The 21214-nt window shown below is 37.2% G+C and overlaps 1 protein-coding gene across 4 annotated transcripts; it reads right to left on the bottom strand.

Moving 5' to 3' along the window:
• Window positions 1-1869: 1869 nt before the first annotated feature.
• On the bottom strand, window positions 1870-20799 carry LOC108617328 (uncharacterized). 4 transcript variants are annotated; one of them, XM_089470040.1, is made up of 4 exons: window positions 19403-20799; window positions 3404-3535; window positions 2630-2875; window positions 1870-2565 (listed from the first exon to the last, which is right to left on the bottom strand). In XM_089470040.1, exons 2-4 carry the CDS (start codon window positions 3518-3520, stop codon window positions 2350-2352), a joined length of 579 nt encoding a protein of 192 aa, XP_089326166.1. In that variant the 5' UTR covers window positions 3521-3535; window positions 19403-20799; the 3' UTR covers window positions 1870-2349. The 4 variants fall into 4 exon arrangements, with proteins under 4 accessions (XP_089326166.1, XP_017868589.1, XP_017868588.1 ...); XM_018013100.2 differs by lacking the exon at window positions 19403-20799 and adding an exon at window positions 17627-17986; XM_018013099.2 differs by lacking the exon at window positions 19403-20799 and adding an exon at window positions 9814-10095.
• Between the last annotated feature and the right edge of the window lie 415 nt (window positions 20800-21214).

Consider the following 21214-nt stretch of genomic DNA (forward strand, 5'->3'; position numbering starts at 1 on the left):
ATAGGCGAACGAATGCCACAGATAAGCGTATGCGGCAGCATACGATGCATGAGCGGAGCAATAAAACCAAAGTGTAAACATATAAACCAACTCTATAGTATATGAACTCTTTGGCTCTTTGCTGCAATTGCGCATACGCCCCAGTGGTTGCACTGCAGACCGGTTACGGCTCCATTATATCACTTGAGCACAGAGCTTTTATTTCGGGTCTCAGGCCGACTATAGCTGACCATAAAGATGCGGCTGTCGCTTAATACGCTTCGCTTCAGTTTCCATTGCGGTCGCATTGAAGTTCTTCACTGTGTGCGCATGATGGACTTTTCAATGTGTGTGTGTGTGTGCTGCTGATGGACTCTGCACTTTAAGCCTTGCTCAGCCAGATAACAAATGAAATAGGCAAATGAGCAAATGGCGAAAAGGCCAAATGGACATTGGCTATATCTCTTTATGCAAGAGCAAACGGGCTTTGTTAGTCTACTGAATGGTTCTTTTCGTTTCTTTGCTTTCTTCTCCTAATAAGCGCTCATTAAAAATTCAAATGACAGCCACACGACTCTCGCAGCGACTTTTGTTCGATTCGAGCAGCATGGGAGCACGTGCTGGCCAAATTGTTGTGAAATGCGTGAGCGAAATCAAATGCCCAGAAAAGGGCCGTATTCACAAATATAATTCTAATTAAATACGCCAAATTTGATGGCAGCAAAGGCTCAAGCTGGGCGCTGGTCCGATTCATTGGCCTGAATTCATTCCCTGAATTGCAATTTGACTTAGGCTTAATTTCTCAATATTAATTCAAGTTATTTGCCCAAAGCAACCCCTGAGTAATTCCAATCATTAGTCTCAGACATTGGAAAATTTGTGAAACGCGTTTGCTTAATTGATTCACAGCGCGGCAAGTTTAAGCTTTGAATACAAATTTACTTATATATTAACTAATTTCTGATTTCTTTTTAATTGGATCGATAAACAAGTTTGAACAAATATTGATAATGGAAAAGTTATATCAGCATTTGCCTAATGACTTCTTCACATTTTGTTCACCTAATTTGCCTTTAGAATTTGTCAAAAAATAATATATGTATATATCAAATAATATATAATATTTTCGTACATGAAAGCTCACGAAAAATATATTCAATGAATTTCCTATACACATATATATATATATTTTGCGACAACGCCTTTAATCTTTTAGGTGTTATTAGTGAATTGGCTTCTCGGAAATGTTTAAACATTGATTTCTTGATGACTGACAGACGCCCCGCTGATATGGACAGCCGCAGGCTGTTGACATTCTTGCTGCGGCCATTTCGTTTTCTTTTCTTCTTGTTTTCTTCAGTGTAAAAGCTGTTGACAGTTTTATGCGACGCGCAAAAGTATGCTACGCTCTTTCGCCCAACATTTTGCATGAATTAATTATAATAACAAAAAGCGTTGCATACATTTAGGCGGCCCCATGAAAATGCCCATGCAAAATAATGGGCAACAATTTCCATTGAATAGGGATACTTGTAAATATATATTTGTAAGTCCTCCTGAATACATCAGAAGGTTAGGTGTTATATAAAAATTCTAATTGTGTTGTTAAGGTACTAAACTTGCATTGTACAGATTCAGCGCTTAAAATATATATACAAACAAAAAAAAAAAAAAAAATTGAATTATTAGACAAGGCTTTCGTGAAAATATTTATAAATATTTGTTTATAAAGGTATATAATTATATCAAAATATCTATGTAATTTTATTTATGTGAAGTTTGAAGTAAGCTCTCAAGGTTTTCATAAAACTTTAATGTTAAATAGGTGAATTTATTGAGTGAAAAGTCTTTAAACTTTACACATACTTAGCTTAAGTAAATAATCAAGCATTTCAGGCATGAAACATTATTTTATTTTCAAAAAAAATTTGCAGTTACAACACGTATTTAAACACACTTTGAAACTGCATGAGAAATACATTACATCAAAATACATTAATTTTTGTTTACACATATTTTTAAAGTGTTTTTTTTCTTTTTTTTTTTTTATAAATACAATTAAATTAGACTTACAACAATTTTACATATATCACAACGAAAACATCTAAGAGCTAAGCATTAAAAAAGAAATACATACATTCACACATACACATGCACAAGTAAAGACACTCACACTAATACACTTAAGACTTTCAGCTAACACATAGAAATGCCCATTAAACACAACATTGAGAAACGTGTGCGCCTTGCCCTTTGTTTGGTCTAAGGTCAAAGTTGAATTAAGAACTAATTACGAATAAATGTAAACGTAAACGTAAACGTAGACGTAAAAGTAAAGGTAAATGTCAAGTATTGTGCTCGGCTCTGCCACTACGCCAGCTCCTCGCGCATTTGTTGACGTTCAGCGTTGCCCGTGGTGGATAGCCGAAAATTGTCGGGCATCGCTGGCGGATGACCCGCTGGCAGCCGGAGTGGCTCGTCCGCCCTGATGGTTACCGACTTCTCCACACCCTCCGATGCCTGGCGATAGCTGCCCGTAAGGCGGCCCACCAGGGTGTTGACGGCTCGCAAAGTGGATATGGGTATCTGCAGGGAACGGTAAATAGCTGATTAGCCAACGAGTTGGATTTGCATCAAGCACTTAGCTTACGTCGAAAATGCTGTCAATTAACGGCCGTAGACTGAAGAACGGAAAGCTCGATTCAGCTGCACTGCTGCCCGCAACAATGGCACCGTTCGCCGCCCCACCGCTGCCGCTCAGACCGCCAAACACCATCGCAGCATTCTTCTGTATGCTGTTGCCGCCCCCCACGGCGGACTGGGGCCTGTCATAGTGCGCGTAATCGTAGCTCGGATACAGCAGCATATTCTGCACGGGCATCGGCTTCAGCAGTGTCTGAAATTGGCATCAATTAACAAATTAATACAATCATGAAAGCTGCATTTGGCGAAAATCTATTAAAAATAATTATATATTTATATATGAATTTAAAATAGTTTTGATATTGTAGTTAATCTATTAATATAAATGAATAACAAACACTATTAATTGCATTTCCAATTGAATTAATAGGCATTGTTTTATATAAAAATTTATATACAATGAGCTTAAGTGCATTTTAATTGCAAATTTATGAAGTGTTTATTCATGAATCAAGTTTATCAAAGTGCATCAATGTAATCATATATGATTATTTTTTATATTACTGATTTATACATGACTAAAATCTTAATAATTCAATTTATGCCTCGATAAGTGTAAAGAGCACATTATGTAAGTCAAGGTTACACTCTCAACGTTCTCAACTCAACTCTCTCAAGCATCTCTCAATATATTTTACGCTGCGCTCAAAAGTATGCAACGAAAATTTGCACTTATACTGGGCGTCTTTAGGGTCTGATTTAATGGAATTCTCTTACTCACATCGTTGATTAGCACCAGTTCCTGTCGCTGTCCTCTCGCATAGCCAGTGACACGTGTGAATTCCGTGACCAGGTGCGTCATGACCACCAGCAGCACAAACCATACGAAACGGTCCATGGCTGTGATAATTATCTGCAAGAGTCGTTAGAAGAGAAAACCAAACAACTCGATTAATTTGGCATTTCCACTAAGGAGGTTTACACACTTAAGCCTACATCATTGTCGAATGTCATTGGCGTCAATTAAATAGTCGCTTTAATTTGTCTTAATTTGACTGCTAGCACATTGATCTTGCACAAGAACTGCAATTGCAATTACGGCACCAAAATAACGAAACTCAAAGTCAAGTTGATGCCGATCGCTGCGATCGTTGCGATTGAGCCGCCAACCACGTTCTGTGAGCCAAATGGTTTGTGCTCATGATTTCATTGGAGAATTCGCAAACGTAGAGTTTACAGCGGTCGCGATTGCTGCTGCTGCTGCTGCTGTTGGGATTCTAAAATGTGGATTAGCACAAGGCCAACTTGCCGCGTGGCGTTGGCCAGGCGTAACCAGTTTTGTTTTTCTGCTACGGCTGCTACATGTGTATCAAGCAGCAAGTTTTTCCACAGCCCGCACATTTTCCGCGCACTTAAATCTGTTTCGAAAGCCGTCCCAGAGCAACAACAGCAGACGCTCGGCCAAGGCGAGTGACCAAGCGGCGTATGAGCAATAACACGCTGCAGCAGCTTCAGCTGCGCCAGGGGAAAATGTAAATTGTTTGTTTGATTCATTTATCTATTTTTATCTCGGTTTTAAATTAATTTTAAATTAATTTTAATTTTGTTGTACTATTTTTATAGGCTCATACGCTTGTAATATATGCAAACTAGAGTATAATTTTGTCTGTATAATAACTAATCTGTGTTTTAATTTATATCTATTTATATTTGTACTATTTTTATTTTAGTATAATTGTTCATATATATTTGTTTATTTATGTCTTAATATATTTTACTTTTAATTTATTTTTATCATATATATATTTACTTTTTTTATATTATTTTGGCTTGTGTGTGATGATTTAATTTGCTTTCATTTTTATTTATTCATTGTTTTTATATATTTTTATTTATTTTCTGTCTATATACATATGTATATATATTTTTTTTATTATTTAGTCAACCTTTATTGTCTATATATTTTTAATTTATTGTATTTCTTTTTAAATTATTAGCATGTTTATTGATTTTTTATATTTTTAAAATCTCTATTTAATTTAAATTTAATCAGAAACTAATTTTGTTTACTATTTTCATAGACATAGACTTGCGTAGAGCTTTGTCTATGTGTATATCTTAGTGTGTTAACATTTGTCTACATTTAGGCAAACAATTTAAGCCAGCTCATAGACCGCAAGTTCACAGGTCAATCTTAAGTAACGACAGTCAATAAACCATATATATAAAGCACACATACACACGCAAATATGTATATATATAATATATATGCATATATACACAAGTATTTTACGCTTGAACGCCTCCTCGCCTCAGTTTGTTAACTCTAGTCGCAGTTTATATGGCTGATTGCGTTTGCAACATCAGCTGCAACAACAGGCACTGTGGCATGGAGCATTTGTCAAGCGGCACTGACTTTGCACAGCTTGGCCTGGCCATGTTGCTAACTATGCCAAGTCTAATTGTACAATTGTTGAAGTTGTTTTTCAAACACGCGTCTTGAAGATTCTGTCACGGCCTTGACACGAATCGTCGGTCGCATAAACAAAAACAATAAAGCATAAACTCTAGCTGGGCAATTAAATAAATAATTAGGCAAATGTTGGCTTCAACCCTGACCCTTGAATGGGTTGGCTCAAAAGATTCTTTTTGCCTCAAAAACTAAACACAAATCAAAACAAAACAGCCCAAAATAAAAGCCAACACAAAACAAATACAAAAAAAAAAAAAAACATTGAACAGTTAAATGTGGAAATTATTAGCATTCATTTAGGAAATGCATAAATAAAAGAGAGAGCAAAAAAATAAAAATCTGTGTGATTCACTCAAGCGACAATGCTTGAGGAGGGTTAATATGCAGGCAATAATAACAACCAGGCATGAAAAATGTTTGAAGCGGCTATAAGCGACTGCTTTATACCCGCTCAGGCTTAAAGTGTTGCTTAAGGACCGACTGTAGCTGCATGTATATTAAAATTTAGACTAGACTCTTAGCAGTTCACAATTAGATTTAATTAGTTTCCTCATCGAGAATGGTACAAATTCACTTTTGTTATTTTAGAACCTAGCATTTGCTTTAAAATGCTCTTAAAAAGATATCACCTAGCCGAAAATGATAAAAACAAGTCTCAGCTAGTCTGTCTCAGCTGAGTTAGCTAACCTAATGGACTGTTTGCATAAGTATAATGAAATATCAAATGCCAAGCCTTTACTTTAAATCTTATCATCTATACTTCATGCAGAAGTAATGAACCCTAAAACTCATATACTCCACATGCAATTACCGAAACGAGCAGAGGACCGAAAATACAACTGACATTTATGTATGCGGGCTTAAGACTAAATTGAGTTGGTTGCTGGAGTTGGGCGTGGCAGCTGAGCTGGCAGTGGCTTTGCCATTTGTTTTAAATTTTTTTTATTTTTTTTATTTGTATTTTTTTTTTTTTTTTTCGTTTTTGCTTTCTGTTATTTTTATGCACATTTTAAGTGGGCAACAAAGTTGTTGCTCGGTTTGCATTTTGTGGCTCAGAAGACGAAGACTGAAAATGAAATCAAAGACTGCATTTGGCATCGTATTTATGCCATATGATTACGGATTGTGTCTGTGTGTGTGTGTGAAAAACTATTATCCATAAATAATGGAGTCCAATCAGTTGTAAGGTCTGTCGAATGCAGTCGCCTCCCTTTGCACCCTCCCCCCTACCCAATATTATCAATGCATGGCAACTAGTCTCTTGTTGCGTCTAATTAGAAAGATTTTGTTGCACAAAGTAATGCAAAATTCGTAAATGCAAAACTACAAATGGCATTTTCAGGGCGTCGAAGTGTATTCAGGGCGAGTGTACAAAAAGTTTGTATGGAGCTTTGCAAACTCCAGTTGGTTACTAGGGAATTGTTTTTACTAAACTATTTACCCAAACAGCTTATGCACACACACACACACACACACACACACACACACAGAGCTTTACCATTCGAGTTGCTTTTGTCTTTCTCATATTTAATTTGAATTTATTGTGAGTTTTGCAAATGAAATTTTGGCTAAGCCCAAGACTACAACAATGCTTGACAGCAAAGTCCTTTACGGGGTGCGTATACGTAATGTGCAGCGCATAGGCACCGTTTTCCGCCGGGCAGCTCTATAACTCTCTTCCAGCTGCAGCGTGTGAGTGTTTCATATTTGTGTTTGTCGTTCTTTTTTCCGTTGTTTACTGTTTACTTGGCTCCGACTGTGACATTTTGTTTACCCAACGCGCAAAAATCTTTTGTTATTCTTTCTCAAAAAAAAAGGGGAGAAGAAGAGGAAGAAAAATAGCTTTGGCAAATATTCAAAGTGCAAACAGAGCTAAAATCGCGTGGTAAACACATAATGCAAAGTGGAAAGATAGCTGTCTGGCACGTTATATAGTCTGATCTGCTAGGATATGCAACACACACACACACACACACACACACACATAGTTATACTGTCTTTAAGTTGGTCTATTAAATCTGTGACACATTTATGTGAATATATTTTCATCAAAGATTTTGAGGCGGCAGCCAAAGTTTCATCTGCTTGACGTTTGTTTGGCGAGTGTTAATAAATATTAATTATTTTGCATACACACAGACACTCACACATCTACACGTACTAACCCATAGAACAACAAACGCTTGGAGGTGTTTTAAAATAACAATCTGAATATTCTTCTATTGTTTAGGTGCGAAGCTCATAAAAATAAATTGAATCTAGTTTGGTTTCGGGCAACTCTGAGGAAGCACGTTGGCTAACGCAATTTAAACTGGCTAACAGGATTTGGCCAGCAAGCTGACGATAGAAATTGAAATCGATTAAGTACTACTCCACTTCAAGCTGAGTCTACTTGACATTCTGGCTGCATACTCGAATGCCAGTTATATAAAACTCAATCTGAATTGTGTTGACCTGTGTAATTGGCAGCGCTTTGCAATCAAATGTGCAACTCATTCGAAATTTGTGGTTATATTTTGACTTAAAGCGCGTGTTTCATTCACTTTAATCTAGTTCTCAACGTGCTCTTACTACTGAGATAAATGGCAGCCAGTTTGGCTGATATAATGAATAATAGACTATGTATATAATAAGCTCTCTAAACTACTAAGATCGTGACTTTGTGTTCATTTGTGTTTGCAGTATCGTAGTTTCTGCTAATATTTAGTCAATTCATAATATCTATTCTTAGGTTGCACATGAATACGCATATGGTAAGCGTGAAGTTGTTTACAATTAATGCTATATTATTTATCAGATGTTCTGATAGATATATAATTAAAGCTTTCTGTGTGGGAATATAGTTTCTTGGTTCACATTGCTGAGGGATTGTTCTTAATCTATGCATTTATATAACAGAAGAAATTAATCAATCACGAGCAGAACTTTTTCAGTATCCCCTTACTTATGCACACTTTCGATACAAAAGTCAACTTATGTTAAACAACTTTCAGCCGAAACCGCAATCGGATTATTATTTAATCGTGAAGCGAAAATAAAGTCAATGCAAAGAGGAAAACCGAAGAGAATCACAACATAAACAAGGCTTAAAATTTACAATTATTCCAGATTCCAGATTTGTGTATACAAAAAATGAAAACAAAGAATATATATTTAGGTAATGTCAATAAAAATAAAATATCAAAAATATGAATGATAAATAAAAAACATAAATAAATGAAAAAACTCAAAATCTAAATATAAAAAAAAGGTATATACTAACCAAAAGAAAAATATATATAAATAAAATAAAAAACAGTATATTAAAAAATACAAAATACATACAAAATTTTAAAATATCGATAATAAAATAATAATTATAATAAAACAGAAATATAATAAATAAAAAAAAAAAAAAAAAAAAATAATAATACACTAAATTAAAAAAATAAATAAAATACACATACTAAAATATACACATAAAAGTAAATCATTCAATCCATATACAAATTATATTTTAAAATTAAAAATAAAAATAGAAATGTGTGTATACATATATTTATTAATTTATCTAATAATAAAAAAGAAAATTAATAAATAAAAAAAAAATAATAATAATACACTAAAATAAAAAAATAAATAAAATACACATACTAAAATATACACATAAAAGTAAATCATTCAATCCATATAAAAATTATATTTTAAAATTAAAAATAAAAATAGAAGTGTGTGTATACATATATTTAATAATTTATATATTCATATATATGTCTGTCCTCATTTCTATTTATATGCAGCATTGCAAAACAAAATTGTTGCACTCTTAATTAAAAAGGAAACTTGTATAAAGCCCAGCTCAAGCTCGTGAAGTTCAAGTTCAAAAAGAAGATCAAGAGTTTATTAGATAATTTAACGTGAATTACAGTCAGCAGACCAAGAAATTTGTTCGACTTTTCAATATTTGAATTGCTTTCCCATTTAAATCTAATTAATTTTGATAACATTTCAGCACCGCATCTCAATTGTGATTCCAATGAAATTTGAATTTAATATTTTCTGCTGCAGGGCGAACAAACACCTCCAGCTCATTCCATTTCCGTTTCAGTTTCAGTTGCTGTTTTTGTTTTTTTGTTACTTTCTATTTTCATTTTCATTTTCATTTTCATTTCTATTGCTATTGATTTTGTTGTTGCTCTGTGCCCTGCAGCTGTTTATGTTTGGCTGTTGCAAAATTAATACTAATTTCATACTAATTATGAAGATAAAGCCAACTTTTGCTGCTTTGGCTGTTGTTGGTGGGTAAAAGTTTTCCCAGACAGAACTGAGAGCGGCTAAAAAGCAAGAGTGTTAAAACGGGTTTTTCGGGCACGACTAGGGAATGAATGTCAGCTGCGAATTCAGCTGATGTTGTTTGCATTTATGTGTCTATATTAATTATGCAAAATATAAAGAATTTGGCGCGCCGCAAAGCCAGCCAGCCAGCCAGCTAAAAAGCCGGGCAGCCCATCTGTCAAGCATACTCCAGTTACCGACAATTTCTGTTTGTTTGCTTTTGAGTCGCAAACAGTTTGCTCAACAGTGTCTGGGCTCTTAATGAGCCAGCACTAATTAGCGGTTGGCTCTTGAGTGGCTCTCCGCTGGCGGGCCAGGCAGGCACTTTTGCTATAATATTATTTAATGCCTTTGCTTTTTGGCTGGGTTATCTTGTCTGTTTTGGCAAAGCAGGAAGAACTCACCTCGTTTGTGATATAGGCACTGCGCGCTGCCATTTTGCAAATTCAGCTATTGCGCTATTGAGTGTGTGTGTGTGTATGTGTGTGTAACACTATCGATACACTATACCGATACAGAATTGGCGATAACGTCAACGGGCGATTGTGAACGTGAAGTGCACATGAACGCGTCTGCGCAGCAACTGACGTCGGGCAGCGCATGCGCTGCTTACATATATTCAGCACGTAGCACAGTTCTGGAGCTGACGCCGAAGCAGAAGCTGAGCTGAAGCTGTTATTGCTGCTCAAGCGACAGCTGATCACTAAGGTACACACACACACTCACTCATACTGTTATACACTGAACTGCACTGCAGTCATAGAGCTTCGGCTTGCAGTGGGAAATTGAGCGTGGCAGCGACGCCAACGTCAACGTCAACGTCAGCGCAGAGAATTTCTTTGAGCCGCTTTCTCAGCAACGCAAATAACTGGTTTAACAGCCGTTAAACTGCGCCAGGGACAGAGTGGGGCAGACAAAAAGTGGATTTTCTGCTTTCCGCGCAATTGGCATCGACTGGACTGACACACTTACTGCAATCGATTTGTTGAAATTTGATCTATCATTCCTCTACTAGACCCAACGCAAATACAACACAACGGCTACTTAATATCTAGTAGAATCAGCCCTCGGTTACAGCTCGTTCGCCTAGGTTTCAGTGCCCCAGGCGAGTGACTCGACATGGATTTGTAACTGAGCTAAGTTCACTGAACCCGTTTACAGATCTCAGTTGCTCACCTTACGAGCGAAGCTCCCGACTGACCGAGTTTTCGGCGCTCACAATGCCAAGCGCAGTCAGTGCAAGATTGTCAGCCGCATTCTACGCAAACTCGATGCTACTCCATCATTAAGCCTCTGATTGCTGCAGATGAGGTCGACAATTAATGGCACAGTTGGCATATACACACGCACACACACATGCAGCAAGGTAAGTTACGTTGCCTGCCATCATCATACCGGAACTACCTTGAACTCGAACGTAGCTGCATATTTAATTATGCGATGCGATAATCGAAGCAGACCCAAAAAAGGTTGCGAACGGGGGGACTAAAGCAAAATGAGCGTGACACCCTATAAGGGAGTCGACTAGGAAATGCCCTGTACTCAGGTGTGAGTAATTCAAGAGATCCATTTAGCAGCGAGCCCAATGAAATTAACATATTTAGCAAAGAAAAAAAAAAAACACAGGAAGGCTTGATATATGACATTTTTGATGATATGAAATTTTTAAATATATAAATAAATAAAAAATTATAAATAAATAAAATGTTTTTGTAATTGTTAAAATTATTCTCATTAACTATTCAGAGCATTCACAATTATCGAAAGTATAATTTTATCAATGATAAATGCCATTCATCATAAGAGACTTGCATGATCTTTGTAACAATAATACATAAATTTATTGACACTACGGCAAAACACTTTCTGCAAACCGAAACATAAAAAAAAACGTTCAACATATAAAGTCAGATTCCCTGCCGGATATCTGTTCATGACATTCATTTGCAAAAGTTTATTAGGACCTTTTCCAGCATATTTTGTGGGACGAATTCGAATACAAAGTGAGCGAAAAGGTTGCGCACACAAATTTAATTCAATAAGCATAATAAAGGCCGGAAACAGTTGAAAGCCAGCTAAGCCAGTTAGGCAAAAAAGGACATTCAACCTTATAAATGGGACCGAAAAACGACCAAAAATAAGAAAAAATAAACATATTGGTGGGAAATTGTTTAAGTTGCGGATGCGGATATGGCTGTGTGCTCCAATTACGTCATCAGGCTATAAATATTAACGTTTATTAACGTTGTGTAAAGAAATTTGATGAAGAGGCCAAACTGGATTAGATGGAAAGTTTTCATTTTACTAAGTATATTATTTATATATATTCCTTCCGTTCAATTCTCGAAATGTACTTGGGCTTGTAAGGTTAAACATATGTATATAATAATAGTTTTCTTCTTCTGAAAAGGGTTAACATAAATATAGGAAGAGACTAAGGCAAAGACTAAGACTAAACGATTAATTACACTTTTATGCGTATATCATTTATCATCTTACTTAAGTTAAGGTTTTATTTTTTTTTGTCTATGTAAATTTAAGAATTTTTGTAAATATTTTTTCAGAAATCTTGCTAGATTTATTCAAAAGTCTTAAATCTTGTTGTTTGCCTTTTTATATTTATGCATGCATATATCACATATACTCAACGATTTAGTTGTTTGGCTTGAGTTTTGTGCTCAGAGCGCTTGAAACCTTTAACCTGAATGTCCATTAGTTTTATTTCTCGCAAACAGAGATAGATGATGCATTGAATCTGCAATAAAGTTGCTCGTAAATCGCAAATCCCATTGACTGGCTGAGCTACTGTTGCTGCTGCTGATATTAGTGTTGTTGTTGTTGTTGTTGTAAAGCATTTTCTTTACTCGTGATTCACTTAGCGCGCCCTCTTCTTCAAAAAGATAAACAAAAGCGCACTCATACGTGCACACAGATAAAGATAAACAGGCTGACGAATAGATCGACAAACTCTTGAATTTTTTTTTCATGTTTTTGTTTTTTTTGTTGACAACAATTTGCATGTTAAGTTAAAGTGTCTACAGCATAGACAACTTGGCTTATGGGCGAAACTAGAGATCTGCCTATTGGCTATCATATATTACACACGTCTATTGCCAGTGGAAAGGGTATACACGTTTCGTTGTTGAGCTTTGGTCGGCGCTTTACGCTCTTCCATTTTCTATGTTTTTGTCGTAAACTGTTTGTTTGCCAATTTTACAAATTGTAAATCAACAGTAGCCGCAACAACAGCAGCAGCAGCAACAGCTGCTGGCCAGACCAACTTGGTTAAAATGCAATCGACAGTTATTGACCCTAAACTTGAACTAGAAACCAAATAACGAAGCGGCATGGAGCGTTAAATTGAATTTAACTCAACCGGCTGCTGTTGCCGTTTCAGTTACTCCGGCTGCTATTGTTTCCATTGCGCTTGCCGCTCTGACTCTATCCGTCTGCCTGTCTGTCTGCCTGGGCGCTGCTGACAATGCATAAATTTGTGCGAGCGCTCGCGTCGAACGGTTTCTCGCCGCACACTCTGGTCACACTCGCGCGCAGTCCCAGGCCAAACGCAACAAACAAATGAACGGCGCCTAAGCGCCATGAGCCCCTGACATTGCTCACGGTCAGCTTTTTATATTTTATTACCTGTCTTGCTTTTATTTCATTTGCGCTTTGCCGCTGCCTCTCACTCTTCGTCACCGCTCTGCCGCTCTGCCCCTCTGCTTATGCTTTGCTTATGCAGCTGCCACTGCTCTCACCCTCCCTCTCGCTCGTTTCGGTTTCTTGTATCGTTGTTATTGCTTTGGCTTTATTTTCTTTCGCGTTTATTTTTGATTTACTTATACTGTTTTGTTATTATTCGTTTTCTCATACTTTTTTTTGCCATCGGTCGCAGAACGTGAACTTTTTGCGGAAAAGCGCGAACTGTAACTCAGATAGTCGGATTTGTTTTGAACTGCCCCGCCCCCGAACAGCTCAGTCGCCCTACAGCACAGACTCTACTGCAAAGCCCTGAACCTGAACTCGAACACGTGCAAGAAACACGGCGCAATTGTTTGAAGATAAATGATTATGTGTTTAGTTATATGTGTGTGTGTTTATGTGTCTGTGTGTGTGTGTCTATAGGGCCTCTAGAACATGTTGATTTCTATTATTATTGGCGTTCTCTTCGTTTTCTTCAACTTGTAAAATGTTGAGTTCGAGCTTCGAAGTAACTTTTGTAATTTGTTTTGCATCATTTGTTTGCTTTTGTCCGCTTTACTTGTCTTTTTCTTTATGCACATATTCGTCATTTGTTTACTCAGTATGTCTATGTGTGTGTGTGTGCGTGTGTGTTTTCTTTGCCTCGTCTTTCAACTTTTGCGCGGAATGCTCCAGTTCTGGGCGGAGTTGCCAGACAGTCAAATAACACCAAGACCACAACAACAACAACAACAGAGTGTAGATTCAATTAACTTAGACCACTTAATTGCAGCTACTTAAGGACTTAATAAAGTATCTTTAATCGCACGGGGAGCATGATGAAGATGAAGTGCGCTCAATAAAAAGTGAAACTACAATTACGCTAAGCTAAGTTGAGCGGAGTGGGGCTTATCAATCACATCGTAAATCAAGCAGCTAATTAATAGTATTCAGTAGCAATCACATTTGCCACACACTGAGACAGATGTGTGTGTGTGTGTGTGTGTGTGTGTGTGTGTGTTGCCCTCTGGCACACACACAGAGATTGATGTGCACACGCCGTAATTTGCCGCAACAGCCGCAGCAATGACAGCCACTTAATACCCAAATAATCAATGTAATTAATTTGCAATAATTTAATTGTACAGACATTCACACAGACAGGCATACATGTACACAGACGCCACGTGCACACACACACACACAGACAGTGCTTGCTATAAAAAACAATTTGTAGGTACACAAAGAATAGTAAACTCTATAGAAATGTTCTTCCATTTACAACTTGTCCCAGTCAGACCGTAATTAATGTGCATATTTAAATAAACCCGATCAAGAATTTGTAAAACTAAAAGTTGTAGTCGACTGCGTGATGCTCGCTCAAGGCGCAAATATTGATATACCTGAGTAATATGTATTGTATATATGTATATCTCTCATATCACAAATATTGATATACCTGAGTGATATGAATTGTATATATGTATATCTCTCTTATTTTCAAATATACTTCTTCAGTAGCATAGAGCTTAAAGCATTTTTTACACTAAACCAATATGCCCCTTCACATTTACTGCGCAGGCATGCCAAGTAAGTACTATATGTACATATGTAAAGTAAAGAGTGGGGAAACACAAAAGAAGTAATTTGCTTAATATTAAATATGCGGCACGTGCAAAATAAATAAATTCATATTTTAATACAAATTAATTATGCATTTCCCTTCCCTTTTTCGTACATAAAAAACTCATTAAAGCGTGATGAATAGTGAGACCTTTTAATAATAAATATAAATGTGTATGATATGTTTTAAGTTTAATATCTGAATATAATTTTCGAAAACAATAAAGTGGAATTCGACATGCTTTGTCTTCAGACAACTTTATTCTCGGCAACAAATCACCGCATGAAATAATAATTATGTATTTTGACATGGCTTTAATGGAGCTGAGTTTAAAGACTATGTAGAACATGTTTTAAGCATAAGCTAAGCTAGTACTAGGCACAAGTAGCCGGGCCAGCAATCAATGTATAGCAATACATTGTTTTGTGGGCCTCTCATAAAATCAACTTCAGATCCGATCAAAAGCCGTTGGCCAACTTCTCTGATGGGATTAGGCCAGCCTGACTGTCTGTCAGTCAGTCAGTCTGTCAGTCTGTCAATCATCAAGTTGTGTGACTTGTTTAATTGCTTTGCGCTTGGTTAATGAACTTTGTCTAGCATCTGCGTAGAAATATCTGACTATAGTCAGGAAGAGCTCTCAGTGCTTGTACTGTTGCTGTTCACTGTTCGTATACCCCGTAGCTGAGGGAGATGAGCAGGGAAGCATGCTGATAGAAAACTTAAGACCTGGTCGGTTCCATAAGGAATTTAGTTCATCGACAACTGTAATGTAACTTTTGTTGATCTCTTCATTTATATGGTCTGCAGTTTATGATATATATTAAGGTCCAGGGTATCTGTCAGTTTTACTTTTCAATAAACGCAGTCAAAGTAACTAATTTTCTTTTTTGCTTTTAGCTTCTGTTATATACAGCCTCTCAAACAGGGTCTATCCATGCTCTTGGTATTTTAAATCTGTCTACAGGGTATTTGTAAGTCGCACTCACTAAGTAATCTAATCTAATTACGTCCAAGTACACACTTATTTACATCTCTAGTTAGCCTCGCCTTGTCCGCCTCTCAGCTGCCTGCAGGGTATATGAGTAGTCGGGTCTCTCCACCATTCTAATCTAATTTCCTCCCACTCAAATTGCCTTTGCGCTTAGTATATGATTATAAGGATGTATTTCTCTCTCTCAGACACTGTGTCTACTCGTGCTGATGGCCAGAGTTTTCTACATCTCGACAGCTTCCCAGTGCTGTGGCTCTGATTATTTCCTATTAGCTTAATTGTGCAAAGTGCGCCGGGCGTTCATTTAAAATCAACAAACTGGGCAAACAAACCAGAGACGAGTGGAATACTGCATCAAGTGGAATACTCCACGCCGTACGCTTGCCTGGCACGTGCATTCCTCCGGCAGCTAGCAGACACCAGCAAGCACCTAGAAGGCAGCTCGGAGCAGCCTCTTATGCTAACTTCCAATTGGCTTGGCATAGCAGTAATTGTTGCCTAGCTACCAAGTTCTATGGCCAATCGAGTGCATGCGCTTACGTGACATGGATCACAGAGGCCCGGCCAGGCAGCCAAGTGAATGGCAGAAAGTGACGCGCGTGCTGACGTCCATTGAGTACAGATCGATAAAAGTATCTGTATATAAATATCGATCAGTGGATAAAGAATGGAAGTCGTTAAACAAAAACGCTGCACAGAATTTAAATTCGTTTCGAGCATCCTCAATGAGCTGGGCCAGCTCAGCTGTGGCTATTTATAATTATAAATGTTGCGGCTGGTATAAGTAACGTGGCCTAACATTTTGTGGAGAATGAGAGTGGGGGAGGGCGGGCATTAATCATATACATATACTCGTATCAATTCTGAGCTCCATAAATTATTCATATCGGCCAGCAGCTGCGATTCGCCGCAAAGTTACGCAACGCAGGTAGACGGGGCACGTCATTAATTAGAATCTCACAGCATTCTACACCTGCCGATGAGCCCAAGAAAAGCAAAAGTTATCACAGTCTCTCAAAGTATTATCATCAGCAAATGCAAATGACTCCAGCTGAAAACTGAATCATGCCAAGCCAAGGCAAGTACAGACTCGGCTACAGATTGAGATACAACAAGGAAAATAATGAAAAGAAACGAAAAAAGAAAAAAAGAAACATAATGCTTGCCTCATGATCTCACTATGTATACGAAAAAAAAAAAAAAAAAAACTAAATAAATAAATAAAAAACAGTTAATAATACGAAACCGGCTTATCAGCAGACTGTAGACTGTGAAGATGCCTAGATGAAGTATGCTTCACGAATTGCCTTACTTTAAGTACAGTCAAACATATCAAGCATGAAAATGTTGAATTCATTCATATATACATACATATATTTATTTTTTTATACTATTTGAATGTAGTAGTTAAAGCAATACTTTAGATATTTATAAATAATTCAAATTAGAAAAATTTGGTACTCAATTGATTTTCAATTTGTTAAATGAATTTACTATTTTTTTTGTTATATAAATAAAATTCTGTATGTATGTATGTATTAAAGCATTACGTAAAATCAATAAAATTGATTAATTTTATAATTAATAATTTTATAATTAATAAATGTGCTTTTATATTTATATTTTTAATTAATATAAATATCAATTTTAAATTTATATATGTACATCTTCTACATACATCAAAATATTCTAATTTTCTTATCTCTCTCCCCACATAAATAATACATCATACGCATGTCAGCTCAGAGGTCGTATTTAAATTTCGTTTAGATTTTTGATAAATTAATTCAAATTAATTGCCAGCTTGACCTTAGCCAAACGTCAAATGTTAAGCTGAGATCAAGATCTTAATAAATTGAACTGTAGTTCGTTTCGGCCGTACTTAGTTTCAGCTTCAACTCGAGTTTCATTTACTTTTGCCTACCTTATCCAGTTGGCTGCGTCGCTCGATCATCTTTGTGTTGCTATTTGCGCAAAGTATTTATATGATTATCTTCGATTCTTTGTAGTTGTTCACAGAACTTCACTTAATATTGACTTGAGTAATTTCCGTTTGAATGCGAATGAAACTTCTTAACACACTCAACGCGCTGCTCGTTTGGCTTAGATCTGTGGCGTTATCAATCGAATTGATGTGCCAAAATGCTCGAACTCCCACACGTACGACCGCTTCGGCTAGTATGAAATTCGCAACTGAGTATTCGAGAGCCTCTTACGGGTACTCAAATAAGCCTGGCCAACGTCAAAGCCGGCAAAGCACATAGCAAACAGAGACGAAGCGACTCTCGCTTGGCGGGTTTTCGATTTCAGTTTCGCACTCGACGTAGTCTAACACGTTTTTATTTTATTTTTATTGTGTGAGGGGGGAGAGCGAGAGAGAGAGAGAGCGCGAGAGTGCTGGCATTTGTGTACAGAGTACACAGAGCGCTGCAGCTGTCTGAGCGCTGAGCGCGTCTCTCAGCTGTTTTAGCTAGCCAAGAAGCCGTGAGACACTTGGCCTGTGCGCGTGCGCAGTTGGCTCTACAGTTGCCTTTTCGCAACCATTTCGCACTGTGTACTCAACTAGCCAGCTGTGACTTTAAGTGTGAATAAGTTGAGGCGTGCTTGTAGCGAGACTGACAGACTAGCAGATGCCCTACATGGTGTGTGATTAAAGTGATTAAAAGTTCAATGTCTTTTTTTATTATATATATTCTGGTATTAATAGAAGCAGTTTGTATATAAATATTTAGCAAATTAGAAACAGAAAACGGTATACTGAGGTGTGCAAAAATAATTAACTGGTATAATATTAAATTAAATTGTTTTATAAAAAATTTAATTTGGATTTTTCGTTTTACCCTTCATTTAAATATATTTATTTTCTTTATTTTTAGTTATTTTTATTTTGATTTATTTATATTTTTATAATAAAATTTTTTTTTCTAGTTATAAATATTTTTTGTTTGATAATTGATTTAATTTTTTTTTAATATTTATTTTCTTTTAGCTTGATTTTTACTTTTTCTAGTTTAATTTATCTTTATTATATTTTTTATATATATAGATATTTCTAGTTATGAATTTGTGCCAGTTAATAATTTTGTTTTGAATTTTTTTTTTCTCTTGTATACTTTTTTTTATTTAATCAATTATTGATCAGTTCACTTTAAATATGTAGTATTGAACGAAGTATCCTAGTTACTTATTTCGCGCAACTGACATATGCCTATTCAACAATTTCCGCAGGGCACTCACAGCAACAGCAACTGCTTTGGCTACAGTAATAACTACGCATGAGTGGCCGCCTGACATGCTGATTAGCTGTGCCTGGCCTGTGCCCGGCGCATTTTGTGTACGTGAGCTGTGCCGCTTGACCGATTAATGGACTGGCCGGGGCAGATTGGTGGGGCGCCTATTGGCCATTGAGTGGCCCGTTCGGCTGTGACTTTCTTTTCCGCATATGCGGCAATAAAGAGCGGTTAGCTAATGCTGCAATGCGCGGCGCAGTGCATATTGGGCAAACAATTAGCAACTTTCACTGCGTCAATAGTCACACCGCAGTGTTAAATAGTGAACTTGTTGACTTGTTACGGCTACTGTTGCAGCCGTCAATCGATTTACGACCGCCTGAATTGCAGTTGAGTCATCGGCATTGGCTGCATCACTCATACGCCGCGTGTGACGCTGCATGCTGCAAATATTTGCATTTATAGTTTACCTGTTTGCAATTGGTTTCACGCTCGACTGCTCGTTACGTTCGTTGTAGCACAGTACTAATACACTAAGACCGACACAATTGTGAATAATAAATGCCGTTGATTTTTTTGTTTTTGTTTCTCTGTATTCGCTGTTGTTTTTTGGTATTTCTGGTATTGGTATTGAACTGTTCACTGGTCTAGAAACTTTGCTTCACTGGCAGCGGCATCCAGAGGCGTCTGTTTATTTATTGGACAGCAGCTCTGAAAATATTTGAATCTATTTGGGTCATTTGAATGGCGATTTGTCTTAATTGCGTGGCCATTAAAACGCAAACAGAGCGTAACGCCGAAATTTATGGACAAATCGAGAAACTATCGATGCTCCTCGATGTGCTGATTAAAGTTGCAGGCTTCAATTTATGGCGACGAGAACTCAAATCAAATTTGAGTTTATCTCACGACATGTTGCATAATAAATGTATGGGTGTGGGTGTGAGTGGGCCTCTGTGTGTGTGTGTGGGTGGGCAAGGACAATAATTGTTTGAAAGCGTACGTGATACTATTTGGGCATAGGCCGAGCTGTACGGCCTGCTCCCGAATTGTATGAATATAGGAATGATTTCCAGGAACTAAATTGCAAACGCAGACGAATGCGTTACAAGTGGGTGTGAGTGAGTGTGTGTGGGTGGGTGAGTGTGGTTGTTTCTGTGGTTGGAGTAGGCACAAGTCGAAATGCTTGGACAACGAGCACACGTGTTGCCATTTGGGCAACTGAATTGTGGTCACTTGTGTGCGTGTGCGTGTGTGTGTGTGTGTGTTAGCCACAATCAACATGGCATTACAACTGAATTGACATGCCTCAGCTCAGCTCAGCTCAGCTGGCTAACAATTTGACCCAAGCCTCTTCGCACGATGAGCGGCCAGAGCAACTGAGACAAAGTTTGCATACATCATTGACCAGCTCTGCCTCCGGCTCTGGCTGATGCTGCTCACTTGAGTTAGCTTCAAGTGCGCATCACACGTTTAGTTTTTTTTGGCTCTCTTCTCTTTTTCGATTTCCCATTTCAGATTTTCATATGCGGCACGCAATGTTTATAATTTCCGGCAATGACCTCAGCACAGCCAACATTATCAGCCACAACAGCAATATGTAGTTGCGGTTTGTCTGCAGCTGACACATGGCTGAAGCGGGGCGGTGGGGTGGGCTGGGCTGGTGCGGCTGTCACAAGCTGCTGCCATGTACTGAATGCAATTTGCAATTAGCCAAAATAATTAGCCATCGATTTCGTCTGGTTTTGAACTTGTGATCAAAGCGCAGAAGGCACCATAACAGCAAGACTCCAAAATTGTCAACTGCAAATTGGCGAATGCAAATTCGATTCGAGACCAGAAATTGGTTAAAGTTTTTTAATTATTGTTAGTGGAATTTAGGAATGTAAAATGTTTGGCTATTGCATGCATATTTATAGCACAAGTAGAAGCTGAATTTGATACGTTTCAGCCCACTTAATCTATGCTTAGTTATTTATTTACTTAGCTGCATGAGCTTATCTAGTCTAATATTTGTTTGCCTTTCAAACGAGTTTGACAGCTTTAGGGCTTCCCTCATGCAACAATCACAATTGCCTCACCTCATCGAACCACTCTGCTCTATTTGGTAAGCAGAAGAATAAGCAGTCATACAAATTTCAATTGGTGTTCATAGTAAATTTCAAACTTAAACTTTGCTTAACCTCGTGAAGGGGGATTCCGAATTTGGCATAAATCCTAATTAGCCAGTAAAAGACTCAAGCTGAAGAAGTCAACTAATGACTTGTTGAATATAAAGAATA

This window comes from Drosophila arizonae, chromosome 5 (genome assembly GCF_054131065.1).
Source record: "Drosophila arizonae isolate 15081-1271.41 chromosome 5, UAZ_ARI_1.0, whole genome shotgun sequence".
Lineage (NCBI taxonomy): Eukaryota > Metazoa > Arthropoda > Insecta > Diptera > Drosophilidae > Drosophila > Drosophila arizonae.

Coding starts and splice junctions, on each gene's coding strand:
- LOC108617328 (XM_018013099.2), bottom strand. CDS start 9,846: ATGGCAGCGCGCAGTGCCTATATCACAAACGAG. Junction 3,536..9,813: donor GTGCCTATATCACAAACGAG/GTGAGTTCTTCC, acceptor CGACTCTTGCAG/ATAATTATCACAGCCATGGA. Junction 2,566..2,629: donor TAATTGACAGCATTTTCGAC/GTAAGCTAAGTG, acceptor CGTTCCCTGCAG/ATACCCATATCCACTTTGCG.